Genomic DNA, 21,882 nt, shown 5'->3' with positions numbered 1-21,882 from the left:
ATCATTGTAGGCAAATTCTAATAGTGGCAACCACTTGTCCCATGTATGTTGCCTCAATGAAACATATGCTCTAAGGGACACTAACAGACTCCCTAGTTGGAATGAAGTGAGCCATCTTGGTAAGACGATCAACCACCACAAGGATAGAATCATATCCACCTTGTGCCATAGGCAGACCAACTATAAAGTCCATGGAAATGCTCTCCCACCTACCTAGTGGTATTTGCAAGGGCTGTCTCCTGCTCAATACTAACTGCAACTACAAGATGATGCACTCAATACACAAAGTGAGTTGTGGATGTGAGTGAGGATCAGAGGGAGAGAATGTAGTGGAGCTCCGAAGAGAAAATAGATACAACTGAATAATGAATGCCCAAAGGGCTGAAGACAATTGTATGAAGGGGCTGAAACGCTCACTGCAAAACTGGAAGACTAGACTACCTAGAGGAGGTGAATCCTCACTAGATCCCTGAAGAGGCTGAAGCTAACCTGTTGGTCTGCTGCGGGGAGGCCTGACTTTGTTGCTCTGAAGGCTTTAAGGCCGGACGAGTGGATGAAGAATGAGGGCCAAAGGCTGCCCTTTTATAAGCTGATAGGTCAATGCCAGTTGTTGGCAAGGTCGGGCAAAAAGTCAACGTTGACCAAAAGTCAACTCTGCATTTTTTGACCTGCGATGGTGTGGCGTTGACTGTCCGTTGACTGTGTGCTGATTGCTGATTGTGCAGGGCTGCTTGAATGGCTGTACGGACAACTACGTGGTCGTTGACTCGGTTGCTTGTGCTGGCACTAGCTAGCGTGGCCATGGGTGTGTGGTGCCCGTGACACATATTCATGAATATGTTTTTTTATTTTTGGCCAAAAGAAATCTCGTTTCACGAGATCATACGTCTTCTCAACTCTTGGATGGCCCGCACACGGGCTATCATGGCACTGTTGAATGACTCTGTGCGTGAGATCATTCTGATTAGGTACTACTACCTTGCCATTTCTTTTCAGCATACCATCCCTTATGGTATATCTTGCATAAGTTTGGCCTTTTCTGGATGCCAGCTCACCCTTTTCTTCGGGTTTAAGTACATGAGCCTTAGGCCAAAGGCTCTGGACGAGAACTCGTCCACCTTTTGAGTTTCTCTAATCTCGGCATTAGAGCACTCTCTAATACCATGAAACTCATATTATACATAATGCGTGATAATGCATCTGCAACTTTATTATCCTTCCCTCTTTGGTACCGAATCGTCATGTTAAACTCCTACATGAGCTCTGCCTACCTAGCTTGGTGGCCTCTCAAGTCAGGTTGTTTACATAAATGTTTCAAAGTATAATGATCAACATTAACATAAAACTCCGAACCATATAAATAATGTCTCCATGTTTTTAAAGCATGGACAACGGCATACAACTCTAATTCATGAGTTGGTCAATTTCGTTGAGAGGGAGAAAGCTTCTTGCTTTCAAAGGATACCGGCCTTCCCTCTTGGCGGAGTACTGCTTTATCGCAATGCCACTCGCATCGGTTTCTATGAACAACGGTTTCTGGGGATCAACTATTTTTAACACCAGTCTTGAGACCACAACTTGTTTTATGTACCGCATCTTTCGTGGTGTCCACAATAATGGCTAATGCCTCTGCATGACGAATTTGCTAGGCTCTCACTAAAACATATGTTGGTACAGTCACTTCTGGTGTAGTCGCTGAGTTGGAGTCACCATGGGTTGAGGCTTTTATTCTTTGCTTGTTGCAATCTCCCATGACTCCCTCAAAACTAAATGGCTCTGGACTTTCATCTTCCACAGGTCCCATCCATTTTGCCTATGTCCTCAAAATTAGGAATAGCATATCTGTGGCCCATGACAATGAACTGAGAAGAGATAGAGTTAGGAAGTCGTACACCTATCTGAACGTGAGCCTTCCTTGCAAGGGTATTGTCCTTCAGACATCGAGGTTGATTTCCCGAAGCTCAGAATCAAGGTCATCCTTTAGCAAAGTCCTTGCCTTCAAACTCCACTTCTTGTGAACTTCCTATCAAGTCTTTGATACCATGTCAGAAATGACAACATAGAGTACCTGCAGCGGAAGACTGATAGATAGCCCAAGAATTCACACAGAATTGTTAGTCTATGGAATCCAAAACTTGTTTAGTTTGTGTACATAACATACATATTGACAAGCCAATAAATAGATAGTACTTTCAATAGAGATATACAACCAGTGAAATACATTTCTATTCAAAAGGACACAATACAAAAGGAGTCCAAAGTTGCACCAAATTGTGGTCCTTTGTCCTTATCAAAAGGATGCTGTCCTACTACCTTTGTGGCACTTCTGGATCCCTAAGCCTGCGTGCTCCTCGTAGAGCTTCTGTAGACTGTTAGTCACCGTGCCTTGATCTCTGCACCTTACTGCCTGAATGTCTGCCTAGGTGTGCAGCCCCTTCCTGAGCTATGTCTGCAGTCCTGAGCTCCTCTTGGTCTTCCTTAATGTAGGCCCAAGACCTGCTGTTGTGCTGCTCCAGTCTGCTTCTTGTTTGCTGCTCTAGTGGATGCCTAATGAGCCCCAATGGGCTCCCTTTTATAGTGGCTGGTAGCCTGCTCATATTGGCTGACTGAGGGCCCATGTGGACCGACCCAGCAGCCCTAGATAACTGACCCACCCAGTCTGTACCGACTGGGTGGCAGCCCTTTCTGAGGCCTTTGCAGGCCCTGCCTTGCCACGTGGCAGACAGCCACTGGCCCAGGCTGTCCTGCGCATTCCCTGACCTGTTCCAGGTCCTATTCCCAGCCCATAAGCTTCTCCAAAAAGTTGCCTCTTCAGCCTTGCTGTTCTGCCTCTGTCCAGACCCTGTTCCAGCCTTGAACACCTGTCCATGCTCCGTACCATACCCTGCAGCCCCTCCATACAGGTCCGTACATTGGTGCAGTCAAACCATACACATGAGGCAGGGTCTTGTGATCCACAGGCCTTGATCCAGGCTCCCAAATCTGCCCAACACCATGCCGTACTGCTGCAGGTGCCTGCATGGCAGATCCATACATTTCCAGGCCTCCAAGGAGCTCCCATTTTGCCAGGTAAGCTCTCCTTCGTGCTGCCCACATGGCAGCCCATGTGCTGTCCATGTGGCAGCCCCGTGCTCTCCTTATATGGGGGATTACAGATGAGGAGGTGACTTCTCCAACAGATCCCTCTTAAATAACTTTCCAGGGCTGAGGCCCTGTGTTTAGGCACAGCAGTGGTGTTGGAGGCTGTATTGATAACTTCAAACCACATTTTGAAGTTTCAATAGGTCTTGTGAGCATATGCACATGACAAGCATATGGGCTGATGTACGTGATTTTACCTTTTTTTCCAAAAGGTCCATATTGACAGTATATATATGAATTTTCTGATCCAAAGTGTGACTTGAAGATATCAAAATTTAAGTAAGAATCTGACATATAGTGCACTTTTGTGATGTATCCAAGGTAGGGGCCTGATGAGCCCTGCATGTTGCTTGAGGGAAGTTGTGTCTTTGTTTCTTACTTTGAATAGAATGGGTGACCTCCTTTGTTTGCTATTGTTCGTGGTTCTTGTTTTTGGTGTACGTGGTATAATGGAGGCGCTTAGCTTTCTAGCTTGGGAGGTGTTGGTTATGCTTAAGAGCGTGCTTTCAGATTTGTCCCAAAAGAACTGACATTGAATTAGAACTAACATTCGTGGCCAACAAGGCTATATCAGGGCTAGGTCTAACAAACCCCCTCAGCCATGGTATGGCTGAAGTACTTTGGAAACATATTAGAGATTTAGTACAAGTTTGGTGCTGATGACTTATGTGGGGATCTCAAAGTAGTTAGTCCCTACTACGCGTGATGGATTTTACGGTTTTCAATCTTATGAGTGACTATCATGAGATTGAAACTGCACTATGTCTTTAGTTTTTAGAGGATGAGTTTGGGCATGTTTTGGGATTCATTAAGATATATATCAGAGATAATTGCACATGTTCATCTAAAAGAAAATAACAACCTAGGGAAGTACAAGGATGATAGTATCATGTAACAAATGGAATCAAGTGCAAAGCTTGCCGAAAAGCTTCAAAGTTGGGTCAAGTCGTACGTTGACTAATTGGGCTACATGTCCCAAAAGAAATTCATGAAAGGTAACGAGAACTAACAGTCCAAGGCCTACAAAACTATATCAGGGCTAAGAAGGGATTGGGATTAGCAGTAGGGAGAGAGTAAGGAAATGAAAAGGGAAGATGAGATTTTGGGGGAGCAGTAAATGATTAGGGTGAGAGTGCTTCAAAGAGAACAAAAAATAAATAGAAAGAGAGATCTATTAAAGTCCGGAGGACGAAAAAGATCTATGAGGGAAAAAAGTAGGTTATTACATCAAATCTCCCTGCTCTCATCTTCTTCTCCCCCCACCAAATACACACACACACAAACAAAGACACACATATAGCCTTCCCTGTTCTCCTCTCCTCTTTCTGTAATCACTTTTGTGTCCTCCCTTTTTTCCCTCTTCCTTCCCTTTTTCTTTTGATTTTTGTCTTTTATGGGCTACCTCTAAAACGGTTGTCTTTCTCGCCTTCGTCATGGCTGAGTCTGCTCTTCACCTCCGGAGTGCCGACAGAAACTCAGTACGAAGACTTTGTATAAATGGATGCTCAAGTATGTGTGGGTGTGTGGATTTGTATGTGTGAGAGCATATTTTTATACTATGGTCTACACCCACTGTTGGGCGCTGATGACGTCAGTGGGGATGTCATAGTAGCTAGTCCCTGCTATGCATGATGGAGTTTATGGTTTTCAACCTTGTGAGTGACTATCATGAGATTCAAACTGCACTATGTTGTGTTTTTAGAGGATGAGTTTGGGAATGTTCCTGGATTCATCTAGGTGTAAACTTTGCAAGGTTGCCATATAGATTGCTGCTTTCCAATGGATGAGCTATGCGTTGGCTAACCATGCCTATCACTGTGCAATGTGTGGCCTTGTGGTCTATATACTCTGCCCAGGAGATGTCTAAAAAAAATAGAATTAGTTCTCCATCACTTTCACTCAACAAGGTCTCTTTGTATTTGGTTCTATGCTGGTCACATCTGGCTCACAAATTTTAATGATGATATTCTTCAACAGCTCTCTTGCGTACAAGGATTTGTTGCTCACTCAAGAAAATCGTTCTCTTTCAAACCATGACTTAGCAAACGGATATTAAACCTGTCAACCAATTTGCTTTTGACTGCACTTCCCAACTTCTCTCTGGCATGCTTTCTGAACATATGTAAGTTTGAGTATGAATTTATTGTAGCTAATTTATGACACTTGAAGTGTCACGGTTGCAAGAAGGGTGGGCGGGGTGTGTGTGTCTCCACAGAAAATACCCTTGGTTGAAATGTGTTAATATATGCTTGGTTGAGTAGTCTGTTGTCCATACCAGGTTTGCCTCAAATGCTTTCTTTATTTACAATTGTCAAGTGTAAAACACCTGAACATTGAAGCTGCAACGTAGGCTCCAACAGAATCAGGTTAGTGCTGAATTTTTAACATATGTCTTTCCGCAATTCAAAATCTTCAAACTTTTAGGTGCGTGAGTTCGAATATGATCCTGAGGCTCAACAAAAAAGAGAGGAAGAGATTGTGCGGCTTACAAGTGACCAAGAGAACATGCGAACTTCTTTGCAACAATGGTGCTATGCTAGTTATGGAGAGGTATTACTTGCCTTGGATGTATATCTGTAATTTTAATTCTTAAAATAGATTGCAAGCGTATGGTTTTTAGATGTGATTTTGAATGTATGAATCATGATGCATCTATGATGGAGCTATAAGATTAACTTGTCTTATTTGAGTGCTTGCCAAGAGCCTGAGACTGAGTTTTGAGTTGGAAAGTGCAGAAATATTAGACTCCCGAAACCGTAATTTGGTTCTAGGTTTTTGTTGTTTTGCTTGTGCATCTTCACCCTTTTGTACATGCCTCTCCCCCTTATGTGATAGTATGAAAACTGCTGATCTCTCCTTTCTGCTGTCCCTCTTCATCTAACATGATATTAGAGTTGAAGGAGGACATGAGTGAAAGTTTGGTACAAAATAAGCAAGAGTGCATCTCCAGCCAAAATATTTTGTCTCATTCAAATTTGCCACTCTTTTTTCACTGTTTCTCAGTTTTCCTTGTTTATACAGAAATGTGGTGAGCAAAGGCATCTGGCACGAATTTGGAGGCAAAAAATGAAGGCAGCTTTTTATACTTGAGGATTGTTTCAGCAGCGGACATTTTTGACGTCAATGGCTTTTTCCAGCGTTTATCATTGAAAACGAGGCATTATGCAGTCATTTCTCAATATGTGGCAGTTGTCTGGCATCCGTTGGCGAAGTTTGGGTGTTTGCAACAGCTTGCACTCTGGAGCAGTACTAATATTTTGGGGGGAGGGTTGGGACCACACACACATGCCTGTGTTGTATACAAACCTGGTCATGTATGTAGTGTTATATGTATTTGTGTGTTACATGCATATCGGCACACAAGCATGCATGCACATGTGCACATGCATACATAGATCCATGCATGTATGCATACATGTACATATGCTAAGCTTCTAGAGGAGACCATGTTCATTTGCAGAAAGCACGGCATGCGAGGGGCTTCATTCCTCACAACTTAGCTGTGCATGCCTCCAGAGTACCCCCAAAAAACCCTAGAGGAGGTTCCTTTTAGGGTTTCAATGTTAGTATATACTGTAGGTATCTTAGCGAAATAATCGTATAGACTTCACAAGCAGTTGTAGCTTGAATGAAGAGAATGTGGATTACATTTTGATTAGCCTTCTCTTGGCACAATTGGAGCCATTGTCAGTAACAATTTGGGCCATATTTTTTGGCCCAACCTCCTCAATGTCCTGTCCAATATGCCCACAAATCTATTTCTCAGTGATGCTCAAGTTAGGGGCAGAGGTGTGTCAACTATACGAAGTAATGTAGTGCTACCCTGAGAAGAGACCAAGATGTTTATCATGTGGCTCCGACGTTGGCAACCTTTCCCAACATCAAGATCCATAAATAAATTATGCATTAACACTAAAATCAGCCATAAATCTTACCATGTAACTTTTAAGTGAATAGTAAAGACTTGTACTTGTAACTTCCTATGACATTCCATCCATTTGACATGATGCTACAACTACGTTGCTTCCAGCAAGCTCTCAAACCTGCAAGCTCTTCCTCAATTTGCCCCACTTGGTTTGTCAAGTGGGTAGTTCTTAAGGACTTGGAATTTGTGGGGTGTAGACTTGTAGCTCTTGTCGTGGTTACTGCCTCACGTGCATGATAGAACTTTTGGTATGCTAGACATTGAGCTATGTTGAAAGCAAGATTGCATTGGTAGAAGAAACCGTGCTCAGCTATTTGAGCCTCTTGCTTCAACTTTGGAGCATAGCTAGCATCAAGGGTGATTTGGAGTCTTGGAAGCTCTCTTCTCCTCTTTCTTGTTGTTACAGCGTTGAGATGAATTTAGGAGGATGTTGGGATCCTCTCATGGCCCATAGCAACACTAACAAAGCTTGATGAATGTGGAGAAGGCACAGCATTTGTATTGACATTGGGTAAAGACTCACCAATATTAGAGTCCGCGGTGATAAGAACGTGGAAAGAAGGCCAAACATTACTTCGAGAAGATACTTGAAGGGCAGTTCTTGTTGAAGTAGAGGCCCCCACACTAGCTCTTTTCAGCTTCTCCCTTTACATGGCTGCTTGCACCTTTGGATCAACCGTCTCCTAAAGGCAAAGATAAATGGAGAGAGGATTGGATCTCTTCAAATTTTGATGGCAATCCACCATGAGCAAGAAATACACCTATTGAAACATGAGTGCAGCCATGTGTTCCTTGTGCTCTCTCTGTTGGAAAGGTCACCTCCCCATCTGTAAGCCCCCAAATGAGGAGAGCGTAGGGGAGGGAGACCTAGAGCAGGATGTGCCCAAGAGAGAAGGAAAGTACGTGGACGCATCGAAGTGGCTGCAACACATGACGTCGAGACCATGGCAGATGGCGATGCATACATGGCATAGATCTGGCCTGGAAGAGACATATCTGGAGCAGCACGAGATGGTGGGGTATCCCGGTGTACAGGCGCCTACATGGCAAGCTATCTGGCAAGGTGTGTGGGTAGACACATGGCCTGCAGCATCCCCTAAAGATGGCGCAGGAATATGGCGGGACAGATCAGCAAACAGGTCGGCCAACAGTAGAGCTGGTTGGGGCTGGTTGAGCCAGCCAACCAGGCTTTGGATAGGCTGGTCAAGAGGGCTGGGTCCCTGCATGGAACAAAGGCTGAAAAGGGCCTAGTGAAGTCCCTTATATAGGGCCCTGGTTGGGCTGGTAGGGACAGCCAACCAGGTCGGTTTTCAGCCAGACTGAGTCGGCCAAAATAGGGCTGACCGGTCGGTATTTTTGCCAGGCCTTAGGGCCTATAAAAGGAGAGGCTCAGGCCTCATTTCAATATCCAGCAGTACAGCTTCCAGCAGAGCAGAAAGGAGCAGCAGAGCACAACCCTTGGGGCCTACATCCAGAAGCTGAAGGAGTACCAGTGTTGCTGCAGACTTAGCTCAGTGTGAGGCTGAGACCTTGACTGTCTTCTAGGGCAGCAAGGAGCTGAGGTCAAAGGACGGAAAGTCTACAGAAGCTCTAGGTGGAGCACGCGGGCACGAGTCTAGAGATAGCCAGCAGATAGGAGGACCTTGCGGTAAGATCAGAGGACCACATCATCGGTGGGACTCTGGATCTGTCTCTTTTGTATCGTGTCCATAGTTGTGGATGGAAATATATATTTTGGTGGTTTCTCTATTTGGTTGGTTCATTGTCTATTGATGAGTCTGCACACCTATTGTATGCACATAAGTAAAGAAGTTTGTGATTCCACACCCACACCACACTGTGTGAGCTCCTGGGCATTACTATAAGTCTTCCGCTGCGTGTACCCTCTGTTGGGTATTTTCTAACATGGTATCAGAGCCCAAGTAGGAGGCTCACTGGTGTGGGAGCCTGAAGGCAGGGACCTTGCTGAAGGACGACCCTGATTCAGAAGCTCTAGGGAATCGACTTCCACGACTGGAGGATTGTGCCCTTGCGAGAAGGAGGGTGACTCAGGTTCAGTCAGGTCCGTTCAGAGTTCTGGTTTACTGAAATTGAGTTTGGTTGACTTTGCTGTGTGGTATATACAGCAGAGATGTCGACCTCTATAGCCTCTTCAGCCCCTGCTTTCCCTTCCTCCTCCCCCAGTTTTCTCTCTTTCACTATCCCTAACTTTGGAGAGTCTGGGAACCTGGATGGGACTAATTACCCGATCTGGAAAGTGAAGATCTGGAGTCATTTAGTGGGTCGAAAGTTGTGGAAGCTGAGCACGGGAGTGGAGTTGAAGCCGGAGGACATAGTGGATAGGCAAGGGAAGATATTCATGGCAGTAGACAGAGAGGAGCTCGAAGCTTCGGAAGACAGAGATGCCCATGCCCTGGCAATAATCATAGGGACTACGGCGGACTCCGTTCTTCCACATACCCAGTTGGCCGAGACGTCAGTAGAGTCGTGGGCCACCCTGAAGGATCTGTACGAGACATACAATACCTCCCGGATTGTGCTTCTTCGGCATCAACTCTACAATCTTGATATGGAAGAAGGAGATACGGTACATAGCCATTTGACGAAGGTCAAGGTGGTGAGGGATCAGCTGGCAGCAATTGGTCAGAAGATAGACTCATGCCATTTGGCCTTGATGGTACTGAGGAGACTGCCTCGGAGTTTCAAGAGCTTTGTTACGGCTGTGATAGTAGGATAGAGGACCAAACCTCTGACGTTTGAGGAGTTGTGTCCATTACTGCTACTGGAGGAAGCTCGGGAGAAGCTCTACAACAAGGACAAAGACGACAAGGCGATGTTGGCGAAGGATTCTGCTGGCAAAGGAAAGGGCAAGCCTAACGGTGGCAAGTCCAAGAAAGACGACTCTGATGACGAGGGGACTTCGAAGAGGAAGCATAAGAAGAAGTGTTTCTATTGTGATACGCCAGGACATTTTGCAAAGGACTGCAGAAAGAAAAAGGCGGATCTGAAAAACAAAAAGGAGTCCGATCAGATTCAGAGGGAGAGGCCAAAGCAAATGTGGTAATCGAGGAGTAGTTTTCCTGTTGACATCACCGAGTGTTATCGAGGTCAGATATGTTGATCCATAAATCACAGTTAGGATGTCTGACATAGAGATGTGGGTGGATGAGGAGTCAGATGCCTTTGTGAAGGTGAAGGACAGCATGGAGCGCTTGGTACCTTCCAGGTGTGTGGCTGTTGACACTGACACGAGGGTGGATTCCATGGAAGGCCCTGGGGTCTCATGGTCAAATGGATGCTGGAGTTCAGAAGGGGACAGTACAGGATTACACAAGCGCTTGGTGGGTGCCTCAATGAGAGTTTGCTTTTAGAGCGAACATTCAGGCAGTACAACAGTCTGGTATGTATTTGATATTTTGCATTTGAGCCTTTATAGCATGCTGTGGAGAGACTCTGCTCTTCATTTGTCTCAGGTGATAAGAGATTGGAAAGAATTGGCCTTCTTCGAAGGCAGAAGGGGAAGTATTGGTGCTTCTTCAAATCTCGGACGCAGATTGCTAGAAGGTGATGGACAAAGAGTACTAAAGACCAGAAGAGTACCTGCTTGAGAACTCAATGAGAGTTCATGGTCCAGGTTATTTGGAAATATTCATTGGACGGGTTGAAACAGACCCTCAGAGCAAGGTGCCTGGAAGACTCCAGGTTGTTCACTCATTATGAGGGGGACGACTGGAAGATCGTGACGGTTGGATTGCTCGAGTTCGAAGGTGGGAACGTGACTAAAGGAGGTGGTACCAGGAGGTGCTACCAAAGATGGACCTGTGTACTAGGATGGTGTGCGGAAGCGGAACCGGACCTGGTGGAGCAGGAGCCACTGGATGAAAAGCCAGGAAAAGATTTCGACACCGAAAGGTTCCAGAGGACTACAACCAGGGAGTTACTGGAGCATCGTCATCGACGTGTTGGCATTGGGCCGAGATGTGTCGGTGAGAGGGGGTGTTGGAAAGGTCACCTCCCCATCTGTAAGCCCCCAAATGAGGAGAGTGTAGGGGAGGGAGACCTAGGGCAAGATGTGCCCAAGAGAGAAGGAACGTACCTGGACGCATCAAAGTGGCTGCAACACGACGTCGAGACCATGGCAGATGGCGATGCATACATGGCATAGTTCTGGCCTGGAAGAGACATATCTGGAGCAGCACGAGATGGCAGGGTATCCCGGTGTATAGGCGCCTACATGGCAAGCTATCTGGCAAGGTGTGTGGGTAGGCACATGGCCTGCAGCATACCCTAAAGATGGCGCAGGAATATGGCAGGACAGATCAGCAAACAGGTCGGCCAACAGTAGAGCTGGTTGGGGCTGGTTGAGCCAGCCAACCAGGCTTTGGTTAGGCTGGTCAAGAGGGCTGAATCCCTGCATGGAACAAAGGCTGAAAAGGGCCTAGTGAAGTCCCTTATATAGGGCCCTGGTTGGGCTGGTAGGGACAGCCAACCAGGTCGGTTTTCAGCCAGACTGAGTCGGCCAAAATAGGGCTGACCAGTCGGTATTTTTGCCAGGCCTCAGGGCCTATAAAAGGAGAGGCTCAGGCCTCATTTCAATATCCAGTAGTACAGCTTCCAGCAGAGCAGAAAGGAGCAGCAGAGCACAACCCTTGGGGCCTACATCCAGAAGCTGAAGGAGTACCAGTGTTGCTGCAGACTTAGCTCAGTGTGAGGCTGAGACCTTGACTGTCTTCTAGGGCAGCAAGGAGCTGAGGTCAAAGGACGGAAAGTCTACAGAAGCTCCAGGTGGAGCACGCGGGCTCGAGTCTAGAGATAGCCAGCAGATAGGAGAAGGACCTTGTGGTAAGATCAGAGGACCACATCATTGGTGGGACTCTGGATCTGTCTCTTTTGTATCGTGTCCATAGTTGTGGACGGAAATATATATTTTGGTGGTTTCTCTATCTGGTTGGTTCATTGTCTATTGATGAGTCTGCACACCTATTGTATGCACATAAGTAAAGAAGTTTGTGATTCCACACCCACACCACACTGTGTGAGCTCCTGGGCATTACTATAAGTCTTCCGCTGCGTGTACCCTCTGTTGGGTACTTTCTAACACTCTCTCCTATGTAATGTGCCTTCACTTGGCTTGATGCTCCTCGAATCACTTTCCCACAAAACTTGCAGACAATACATTTTGTGCGAGAAGTACCTTACTTTGCTGGCGAGAATTGAATCTCCCCAAATATCATGCTGATTGAGACCTATAGGGAGGCATGATGGAGAAGGCCCTACAAATTTGGGAGAAATAGGAAATTGGGCTACTGCTCCCTTGATCCAAATTGGGGCAAGTTTGCAGAGTAGGTGGTGGGTGTTGGGGTAAAGGCTCTATGGCCACCCAAGTACAGTTAAGTACACTTAGTACTTTATTTGTTTAGTACACTAAGTACACCGTACTTAGTGTTGTAACCTTATCCTTTTCATATAAAAGCTTTACTGTGTACTAGGGGAGGTACACACATATGTTTTATCCCCACACCTCTTGTTGCCTATTCTGTGTGTGTGTGTGCTCTCACACTCTCCCTATCAAAACTGGTATCAGAGCCAATTCGTGAGTGTACCCAAACGTGGGTCTTACCTGCAGCTGTGTGCACCTGTAGTCAAGGAGCACCGCCAGCCATCGCTTGAATCTGCTCCGTCGATAGCTTCTGGTAGCGCTTCGCAGCCTGCTCAGCCTTGACGTCTTCTGCTGCTAGCGCTACGCTAGCAGCTTCTTGAGCTCTTGCGCCAACCAAGGCCAATGGGCCACCAGCAGCCCTTCAAAGCCTTCAGCTGCTAGCGCTGTGCTAGCAGCCCTTTGAGGCCTTGCGTCGCCACGGCCAAAGGCCACGCGGCGCCAGCCAGGGCCAAAGGCCACCGACGCCAGCGGCCAAAGGCCATGCGACGCTAGCTAGGGCCAAAGGCCACCGACGCCAGCGGCCAGAAGGCCACCGACGCCAGCAACCAACAGGCCACCAGCGACCAGCTCCGCTAGCCAGCGACCCTAACGGGCCACCAGCTGACACCGGCGCCAGCGACCAACGGGTCACTTTCCAACGGCGCCAGCTAGCGAAACTTCACCAGCCAGCTACCTCATCGCGCCACCAGCAGCCACCGACGGCCAGAGGCTAACTATCAGCCAGCGAAACCATCGGTGTCAGCCCGGGTCTCGTGTTAGAGCCATACGTGGCCACAGGTTCAGGTCGTGCAATCAAAGGGCTTTTGCAGCCACAGCCAAGCATTGGCTTCTTACACACTTATTTGCATATATTCTCCTCATTGGAGTTGATTTGTGCAAGGATTTGTGCATTTTTTATTACTTCTGGGACAGTGGCAGATGCATATGAATTGGGGCTTTTGACATTGTTATGCATATCAGTGCTGTTGGAAGCAACAAAATGCCTAATAGTTGTCAGTGAAACAGTTATGCACACAAAATTCTGTATTTTTTGCCTCCAGTCAAGGGGCTTTTGCCCAATTTCTGTTCTAAACTGTTGTATACAGTTTTAGAAGTGTCTGGAAGCTTCAAATTGACATTTTTGAACAGTCAAACAGTCAAATACTGATTCTGTACTTTCTGGTACAGTCGGGGACTGTCCTGTGTCAACAGTTTTGAATGAATTCAGTCACGGTACAGAGGTACAGAGGACAAAGTACACTGCTGTTTTTCACTGTGTGTGCAGGGCAGATGCTTCTGTAAATTCAGAATCTTGCTGGTTGTACAATGGTGCATTAAATGATGCAAACAGAGTTGCTGTTCAGAAACTGCAGCAAGCAGTAAACAGTGATAAATCTCTGTTTAAGTGGGAGATACAGTGCAAGTGCAGTTCCTGTTTGTTCCGCTGCAGGAATTGGATCTTTGAGTACAGTTCAAGTGCATGTGTGCACTTGGTTTGCAGGAAGTCAGGCACCTAAGTGTGGGTTATATATTCCTTGCTGATTATAATGGCTTCATCCTCGGAATCCTCTCTTCTCAATATTAAAAAGTTACAGGGTGCTGCTAACTACCCAATGTGGAAAAAGATGGTCCTGAATGTTCTAATTCTCAGGCAGTTTCATGCTCCTATTATACACAAAGGTGTGAAGCCCACTGGCACATCTGATGATGCTTGGGCACTAGCTGATCTGTCAGCAAAGTCCATAATTGAATTGTCACTCCATGAGAGTGTTGTTTGGAATGTGGATGGTGAAAAGACAGCCTGGGGTGTGTGGAAAAAGCTACAGGACACATATGAGCAGCAAAGTGCAGCCACAAAGATATATTGGTTGCGCAAGTTCTTCAATCTGAAGATGAAGGAAGGGACCTCCATGGATGCACATCTCAATGAGTTTAACTCTATTGTTACTCAGCTTGCGAATCAGAAGTACGTGGTGGATGAGGAAACAAAGGGTATGGCACTCTTAATCTCTCTTCCTGAGAGTTGGGATACGTTCATCACAGCTGTGACAAATGCAAACGTCTTCATAAGTTTTGCAGATATCACAGGGCTGATTTTGCAAGAAGAGCAAAAGCTGAAAGCTCAAGATGCAATAAAGCCTAATAATGCCTTAAATACAAGAGGGAGAAGTCAGCAAAGAGGCAAATCCCAGGAAAAGGGAAAAGGCAGGAGCAAGTCCCGCTCCAACAAAGATGTTGAGTGCTACTACTGTGGCAAAAAGGGACATACCAAAAAGCAGTGCTTTAAACTGAAAAATGATAAGAGAGACAAGGCCAAGGACACTGATGCGTCAGATGCAAAGGCAATTGTACCAGTAAGCAAGGGCAAGAGCAGTGTGAAGATTGAAGAGCTTCATTCTACACACGGTTATGACAGTGAGGGAGAGGTTCTATTTCTCTCTATTTTGGATGCTCATGCTCTCCATGCAGGCGAATTTGCAGACATGCACTCTTGGATCATTGACTCAGGTGCCTCATTCCATGTTACACCTTACAGAGAATTGTTTGTCAGGTATGCAGCAGGCAACAATGGAGTCGTTTTTCTAGGGGATAATCATGCATGCAGTATTATTGGTATTGGAGATGTCAGGCTTGTATTTGCTGATGGTACTCAGCTTATGCTTCACAATGTTAGGCATGTACCCGAAGTCAAGAAAAATCTGATTTCTACTGGCATGTTGGATGACGAAGGTTTTGTGACCAGCTTTGGTCATGGTTTCTGGAAGGTCACCAAAGGTGCCCTGGTTGTTGCCAGAGGCTCTAAGGTTGACACAATGTATACTCTTCATGCTAAAGAATGTAATCATGCTGATATTCATGCCACCGAGCTGCCGAATATTTCTATGTGGCATAGCCGGATGGGACATATGAGCATAAGTGGAATGGAGCAATTGGCTCGCCTTGGCTACTTACCGTCTCTTAAATTTTCTGATTTAAAGTTTTGTGAGCACTGCATATATGGTAGACAGTTACAGTGTCCTCATAAAAGGAGATTAGGACATAAAGAGGCTCAACTTGAGCTTGTGCATACAGATGTGTGTGAGATGCCTAATCCTTCACTTGGAGGTGCACGGTACTTTGTCACATTTATAGATGATTCCACAAGGAAGGTGTGGTTGTATCCTCTTCGATTGAAGAGTGATGTCTTTCCAGTGTTCCAGAAATGGCTTGCTATGGTTGAGAACCAAACAGGCAGAACACTGAAGGCTTTGCGGTCAGATAACGGTGGGGAGTATATGTGTAATGCATTCAATGCATTTTGTGATGCTAAAGGTATTAAAAGAGAACTCACTGCCCCCTACAATCCAACGCAAAATGGCACTGCAGAGCGTATGAATAGAACCATACAGGAAAAGTCTCGCTCTATGATGTCACATGCTGCTTTACCTCATGGATTTTGGGCTGAAGCTGTAAAAACAGCAGTACATCTCATCAATAGGTCACCAAATAAAAGACTAGATGGCAGAGTGCCAGAAGAGCTTTGGACAGGAAAACCTCCTTCCTACAAGCACTTGAGGGTCTTTGGCTGCACTGCGTACGTGCACATACGCAGAGAAAATCGCAGCAAGCTTGATCCTAAGTCTCTTAAATGCATTTTTCTTGGATATGGTGACAGTGGTGAGATGGGTTACCGCCTATGGGATCCTGTGAATAAGAAGCTAATACGCAGTAATGATGTCTTATTTAATGAGTCATGTATGTTTAAGGCAGCAGATAAGCCTTCTGATGCTTCAGAAGTTGACATTTATGACTCGGGACATCCTGTACAGTTCAGGCAGGCTGCAAATCAGCCACAACAGCAGCGTAATCAGCCGATGCCTGATGCTGCAGCAGTTCCAAATGGACAGCCCGCAGTGGCGGAAGATGTACTACGGGACATGCCACCTTTGGAAGACCTCCCAGGCATAATTCTGCAGCCTGATCTACTAGAACAGCAACCTGTTTTAGGTGAGCAGCAAGTTGGACAGCAAGACCAATGGGTCTGAAGGTCCACCAGACAAATGAAACCGCCAGACAGATTTGTTCCAGGAGCAGATTTTATTATGCTTACAGATTGTGGAGAACCTTCCTGTTACAAGGAAGCCGTGCAAATGCATGACAAAAGGCTATGGGAACTAGCCATGAAGTCTGAAATGGACAGTCTCCATAAAAATGGTACTTGGGAATTGGTGCAGTTGCCTAAGGGCATGAAAGTACTGCCATGCAAGTGGGTGTATAGATTGAAAGTTACACCTGGAGCTAAGCCAAGGTATAAAGCCAGGTTGGTTGCCAAGGGCTTTAAGCAGGAGTATGGTGTTGATTTTGATGAAATCTTTTCTCCAGTGGTTAAGATGACCACACTCAGGATTGTACTTGCTCTGGTTGCATGTGAGAATTTGGAATTATGCCAAATGGATGTGAAGACAGCCTTTCTTCATGGTGATCTTCATGAGGAGATCTACATGCAGCAACCAGAAGGATTTGCAGTCAAGAACAAGGAGTCACTTGTATGCAAGCTTAAAAAGAGTCTTTACGGGCTGAAACAGGCACCAAGGGAATGGTATAAGAAATTTGATACCTTCATGAAGTCTCAAGGTTTCAGGAGAAGTGATGACGATCACTGCTTATATACCAAAAGAGCTGCCAATGGCAGCTTAATCATTCTCATTTTATATGTGGATGACATGCTTATTGCTGGTACAGCTCGTAAGGAGCTTGATGAACTTAAGAAAAGACTGCATGAGGCCTTTGATATGAAGGACCTTGGTGATGCAAATCACATACTGGGAATGCGGATACGGAGAGACAGGGGACAGCGTTTGTTGTATTTGTCTCAGACCGAATATATTGGCAAAGTATTACACAGGTTTCATATGGAGGATGGGAAAACTCTTAGTTCTCCATTGCCTCCGTATGTGAAACTCAGTGCAATGGACAGCCCACACTCAGATGCTGAGAGGGCTGAAATGTCCAAGATTCCGTATGCTTCAGCTTGTGGCAGTCTCATGTATGCCATGGTTGCTACCAGACCTGATATTGCTTTTGCAGTGGGAGTGGTTAGCAGGTATATGGCAAATCCAGGCAAGAAGCATTGGAATGCAGTGAAAGGTGCGAATTTTTATTCTCATTCAGAGGGTTGGAAGGGCGTGGAAAACGAAGCGCGATCAAGCAAGGGACACGTATCATGAGATACCTGAAGGGCACACAGAAGTTGTGCATATGCTTTGGCAAGCGAGATGCAAAGGTGCATGGTTATGTGGATTCAGATTTTGCTGGTCATCCCGATAACCGGAAGTCTACTACCGGTTATGTTTATACATTTACTGGAGGTGCAGTGTCATGGATGTCAAGGATGCAGCAGTGCATAGCCTTGTCTACTACGGAAGCTGAATATATTGCAGCCACAGAGGCATGCAAAGAGGCCTTATGGTTATCTCGGCTAGTGGAAGATTTGGGCATTACAGGTGATATCCCATTGTTGCATTGTGACAGTCAGAGTGCTATTCAGTTGGCACACAATCCTGTCTTTCATGCAAAGACAAAGCACATTGATGTAAAGTATCACTTCATCAGGGAGGTGATAGATGATAAGCTGATTCAGCTTGTCAAGATTCACACAGATGATAATCCAGCAGATCTGTTGACAAAAGGCTTGCCTGCAGAGCGCTTTGCACACTGCAGACAGTTGATGGGTATAGGTTGAGCCTCATTTATATTTACTTGAGGGCATATTGCCTTTAAGTGGGAGGTTGTTGGGGTAAAGGCTCTATGGCCACCCAAGTACAGTTAAGTACACTTAGTACTTTATTTGTTTAGTACACTAAGTACACCGTACTTAGTGTTGTAACCTTATCCTTTTCATATAAAAGCTTTACTGTGTACTAGGGGAGGTACACACATATGTTTTATCCCCACACCTCTTGTTGCCTATTCTGTGTGTGTGTGTGCTCTCACACTCTCCCTATCAAAGTGGGCAGGGTCGTCGGTGGCAGCAAGGGTCGTCAGTGGCAGCAAGGGCTGCTTTGACAGGCGGCGGTCATGGGTGGCAGCTGGCAGCAGCAAGTTGAGCAGTAGTAGATTATGACGACAGCAGCAGCAAGTGTCTCAGCCCACAAATGATGGCCGTATGGCCAGCAGAGGCTGGCAAGGAGGAGCAGCATCAATGACGTCAATGGGTTGGAGAGGATGGAGGTTAGTGACGAGCAGGCAGGACAAGAAATCAGATGTAAAATTTGGGGCAGGAGGAGGTGATAAGAGGTAGGAAGAATTCATAAACCAAAAAGGGAAAAACGGGGGAAAATGCCAATTTTGATTTTGGCAAAACAAAGGTTTTGTTGAGAGCGTTTCGTCCTGTTTTGAAACTTCTCGTCCTGTTTTGACAGGATGAGACACAGATTGATGGCAGATCTTTGTGGTGGTTTGCAACATCTAATCCTATACTCACTCTCTGTCAGAGTGCTATTGCGGCAGCACAAAATCCTGTATATCAAGTAATACGAAACACATTGAAGTCTTTTATCATTATGTCAAATGCAGGAGAGATTAGTTGAAGCTTTCTGCAAAGGTAAGCCTTGGGATTACTTCCATTTGGTGATTGAGATTACTCATTATATACTAACTTCTAAGACATTCTCAGTGTAGGCTTTGTAAATATTATAATATTAAAGGCAGTGGCCAATGTATTAGTTAATTAGGAGGGTCAGGGGCACTTTTTCCTTCTATGGTTTTTTTCTAACTCAGTTAGTGGTACAATCAATTTTTACTCACCCTAGGCTCACCCTAGGATTTTAGGGTTTTGTCATGTTAACAGCCCTCCTGTACTCATTCTTGCAATCTCATTGCAAGATTGGTGTCAGAGAATAACAGCCGTGGAAGGATTTCTTTTACGTACATTGGGTCTTGAATTCCTTCCTCAGGTGGTGAGTGGTTTGGACTGCACTAGGTGGATCTTTACTTTAGATTTCAGGATGCGCTCTTCACCATTTATGGCTGCTGTTGTGAGAGCTTGGTGCAGTTTGAGGGGTTGCATGTGGAGGAATTTCCCATTATGCAGGATGAGATTGATAGACAGTCAATTATGTGGAATGATTTTATCTTGGATGACCATGGGAGATCTTTGGGTGTTTCAGGTTATATGTGGCGGTCCAATGGGGAAACAGGTCTAGCTTTACCTCTCTAAAGAACATAAAACCCAGATATCTCATAGGGAGAATTGTTTAGATAGATGCAGCTATCCCTTGGGAATGGGCCAGTGGAGATGGGGGACAGCGTAGACGTATCAGATGGATGGGGACTTTCTCTAGCACAGGGGTTCTGTGGGTCTGGTCAGAGTAGTGGGCCATGTGGAGCAATGCGTCTATGCTACTAGCTGTATCTTGACTCTTGTCTAGCAGACATTTTCCTTGGTACGTGGAGGCTTTGGCTTTATGGGGGTGTTCCCATAAGTATCTTCAGTGGGACCGAGGTGAATGGGAGTGGGGATTATTGCAGGTAATATCTCCAAGATCCTTCCATTCATTGACTTTACAGTTAGTAATGCCAGGAGGTTTTGGATTAGAGCTAGGGGATGGAGACTGGCTAGAGCTCCTCACTGGGAGATCTTTCAGGTCCACCACCCTAGGTCTTCCCTGGTTTGAGACAATTTCCTTTGCTTGTACCTGGCCAAAATATGTTGATATTGCATGCATAAGTTAATTTCCTTCCCGGTCTCTTTTCTTGTCCTTCCCACCTCACCAACACGGCAAATCCCTTCCCACACATTTTTCTTTGAATGTGACCCAAGAAAGGGCCAACCAATGTGTCTTTAGAGTGCAAGGAGGCACAACAAATGCCCCTGGCTGGTTTGCCCTCAGCTATGATCATATTACTAAGCTCTTAATCCTTGGGGGACAGGTAGAAATATTTCTTATGCCACTTTATTTCATTTGTCTAATATGATTCTCCATGCATGGGCCCTGAAAAATGAGATACTTAAGCTTTAAAGCTTCAGCGTCCAATGATTGTTTGGTTTGTAATATGTGCTATGCAATTTTCGGGCAGTGCTTTATCATGCTAGTCTCATTTCCATTGTGCTCATGCAGGTTTTCAGCTCTTGGATGCATCTTTGTGCTATCCGCCTTTTTACAGAGAGCATATTGAGATATGGGCTGCCACCTTGTTTTATGGTAATTTATTTTGACTTTGATGCTTCAAGTCTTTATACTCTGAACCTAATGTAATTGTTCTGATAAGAGAGAGTGGCATGAATACCAGGCTGCAGTTTTGGCACCTCCTGTAAAAAGTGAAAAAAAGATTCGATCTATTCTGGACAATCTTGCAGACGGGACGAATAGGTATTCCCCATTTTATGATTCTAGCTAGGCTTATAAACGTGGAGTTGATGTGGACGAAACTACATCTGACACCCATGATTTCTGTTTGGTGCAGCGCATTTTGGAAAGCAGATGAGGACATTGGGATGGTTGGTTTAACGGGTGGCGATGCAGAAGTGCATCCCTATGTTTCACTAACAATCAATCTAGCAGGATAATTGAGTAGATGACAGATTCTTGCATGTTTCAATAAGGTCTTTGTTTTCAGTTTCTGGTGCAATTTTACTTCCATCCGCTGTGTTGATGTAAAACAGAATTTCATCGAAAGCCTTTTGGGAGTGAACTGAACTAGGGTGGTTTGATTCAATTCCCCTTCATTATTGTATGTTCTGCGGCAGTCTGTAACTTATAGAGGCCTTTGCAAGGTGTGGCATATCTGTGGTGGTGAGATCTTTGTGGGTTTATGGTACCAGCATCAATGAAGAATGCTGTCAGTTGGTCTTTCATATTCAGGGTGTTTACAGACTAGAGCTGCCCATGCCCGCCCATCGTGAATTGAATGTATCTGGGTCGTGGGCTCGACGTGGGCATGCAATCTTACCCGTCCATTGCCCATGGTGCCCGAGTCTGTAAACACCTCAGTAAAGGTAAGCTACATCGCAGATGAAGCTTTCATATCAAACCCACATGCATTTGTAATCAGTTACGCTTTCAAAAGTATGGTTTATTCCTACACGTCTTTCCTTCTTTTTCATGAAAAGTAGCCTGTCTCTGCTCTGGTTATTTTTCCACAAAATGTAAATTAAATTGGAACTACCATCGAATAAGGATGTTGATGGGTACTCTATCTCCCAGCACATATCTTGCTCTCTTTCTCTCTCTCTGCCCTTTGCGGCTTGTACGAGTATGTGTCACTTTTGATTCTGCACTGTGTCTCATAGGCCGGCGAGGTCTCTTGAAGATGTTACTATACCTTTCTTTTTTTCTCAGTAAAGTAGTGGTATTGATTGCAATTTGCAGAAGTTAAAAGAAGACTTGTGCCTTGAATGGATGTAAGTAAAATGACA

At 45.4% G+C, this 21,882-nt stretch overlaps 1 protein-coding gene across 1 annotated transcript in view; it reads left to right on the top strand.

The window, feature by feature from the left end:
- DET3 (vacuolar ATP synthase subunit C (VATC) / V-ATPase C subunit / vacuolar proton pump C subunit (DET3)) overlaps positions 1–21,664 on the top strand; it is a 31,843-nt gene extending 10,179 nt beyond the window's left edge. Inside the window, exons 8-11 of the mRNA XM_087400726.1 lie at positions 5,566–5,691; positions 20,585–20,668; positions 20,757–20,836; positions 20,931–21,664. Coding sequence (XP_087256852.1) covers positions 5,566–5,691; positions 20,585–20,668; positions 20,757–20,836; positions 20,931–21,033 — 393 coding nt within the window. The 3' untranslated portion in view covers positions 21,034–21,664. The remainder of the gene's footprint in view (positions 1–5,565; positions 5,692–20,584; positions 20,669–20,756; positions 20,837–20,930) is intronic.
- Positions 21,665–21,882: the final 218 nt, after the last annotated feature.

This window comes from Dipteris shenzhenensis, chromosome 29 (genome assembly GCF_047967505.1).
Source record: "Dipteris shenzhenensis isolate YYH24624 ecotype China chromosome 29, Dip_SZ_1.0, whole genome shotgun sequence".
NCBI classification, from domain to species: domain Eukaryota; kingdom Viridiplantae; phylum Streptophyta; class Polypodiopsida; order Gleicheniales; family Dipteridaceae; genus Dipteris; species Dipteris shenzhenensis.
This window is presented reverse-complemented; position numbering and strand designations above follow the sequence as displayed.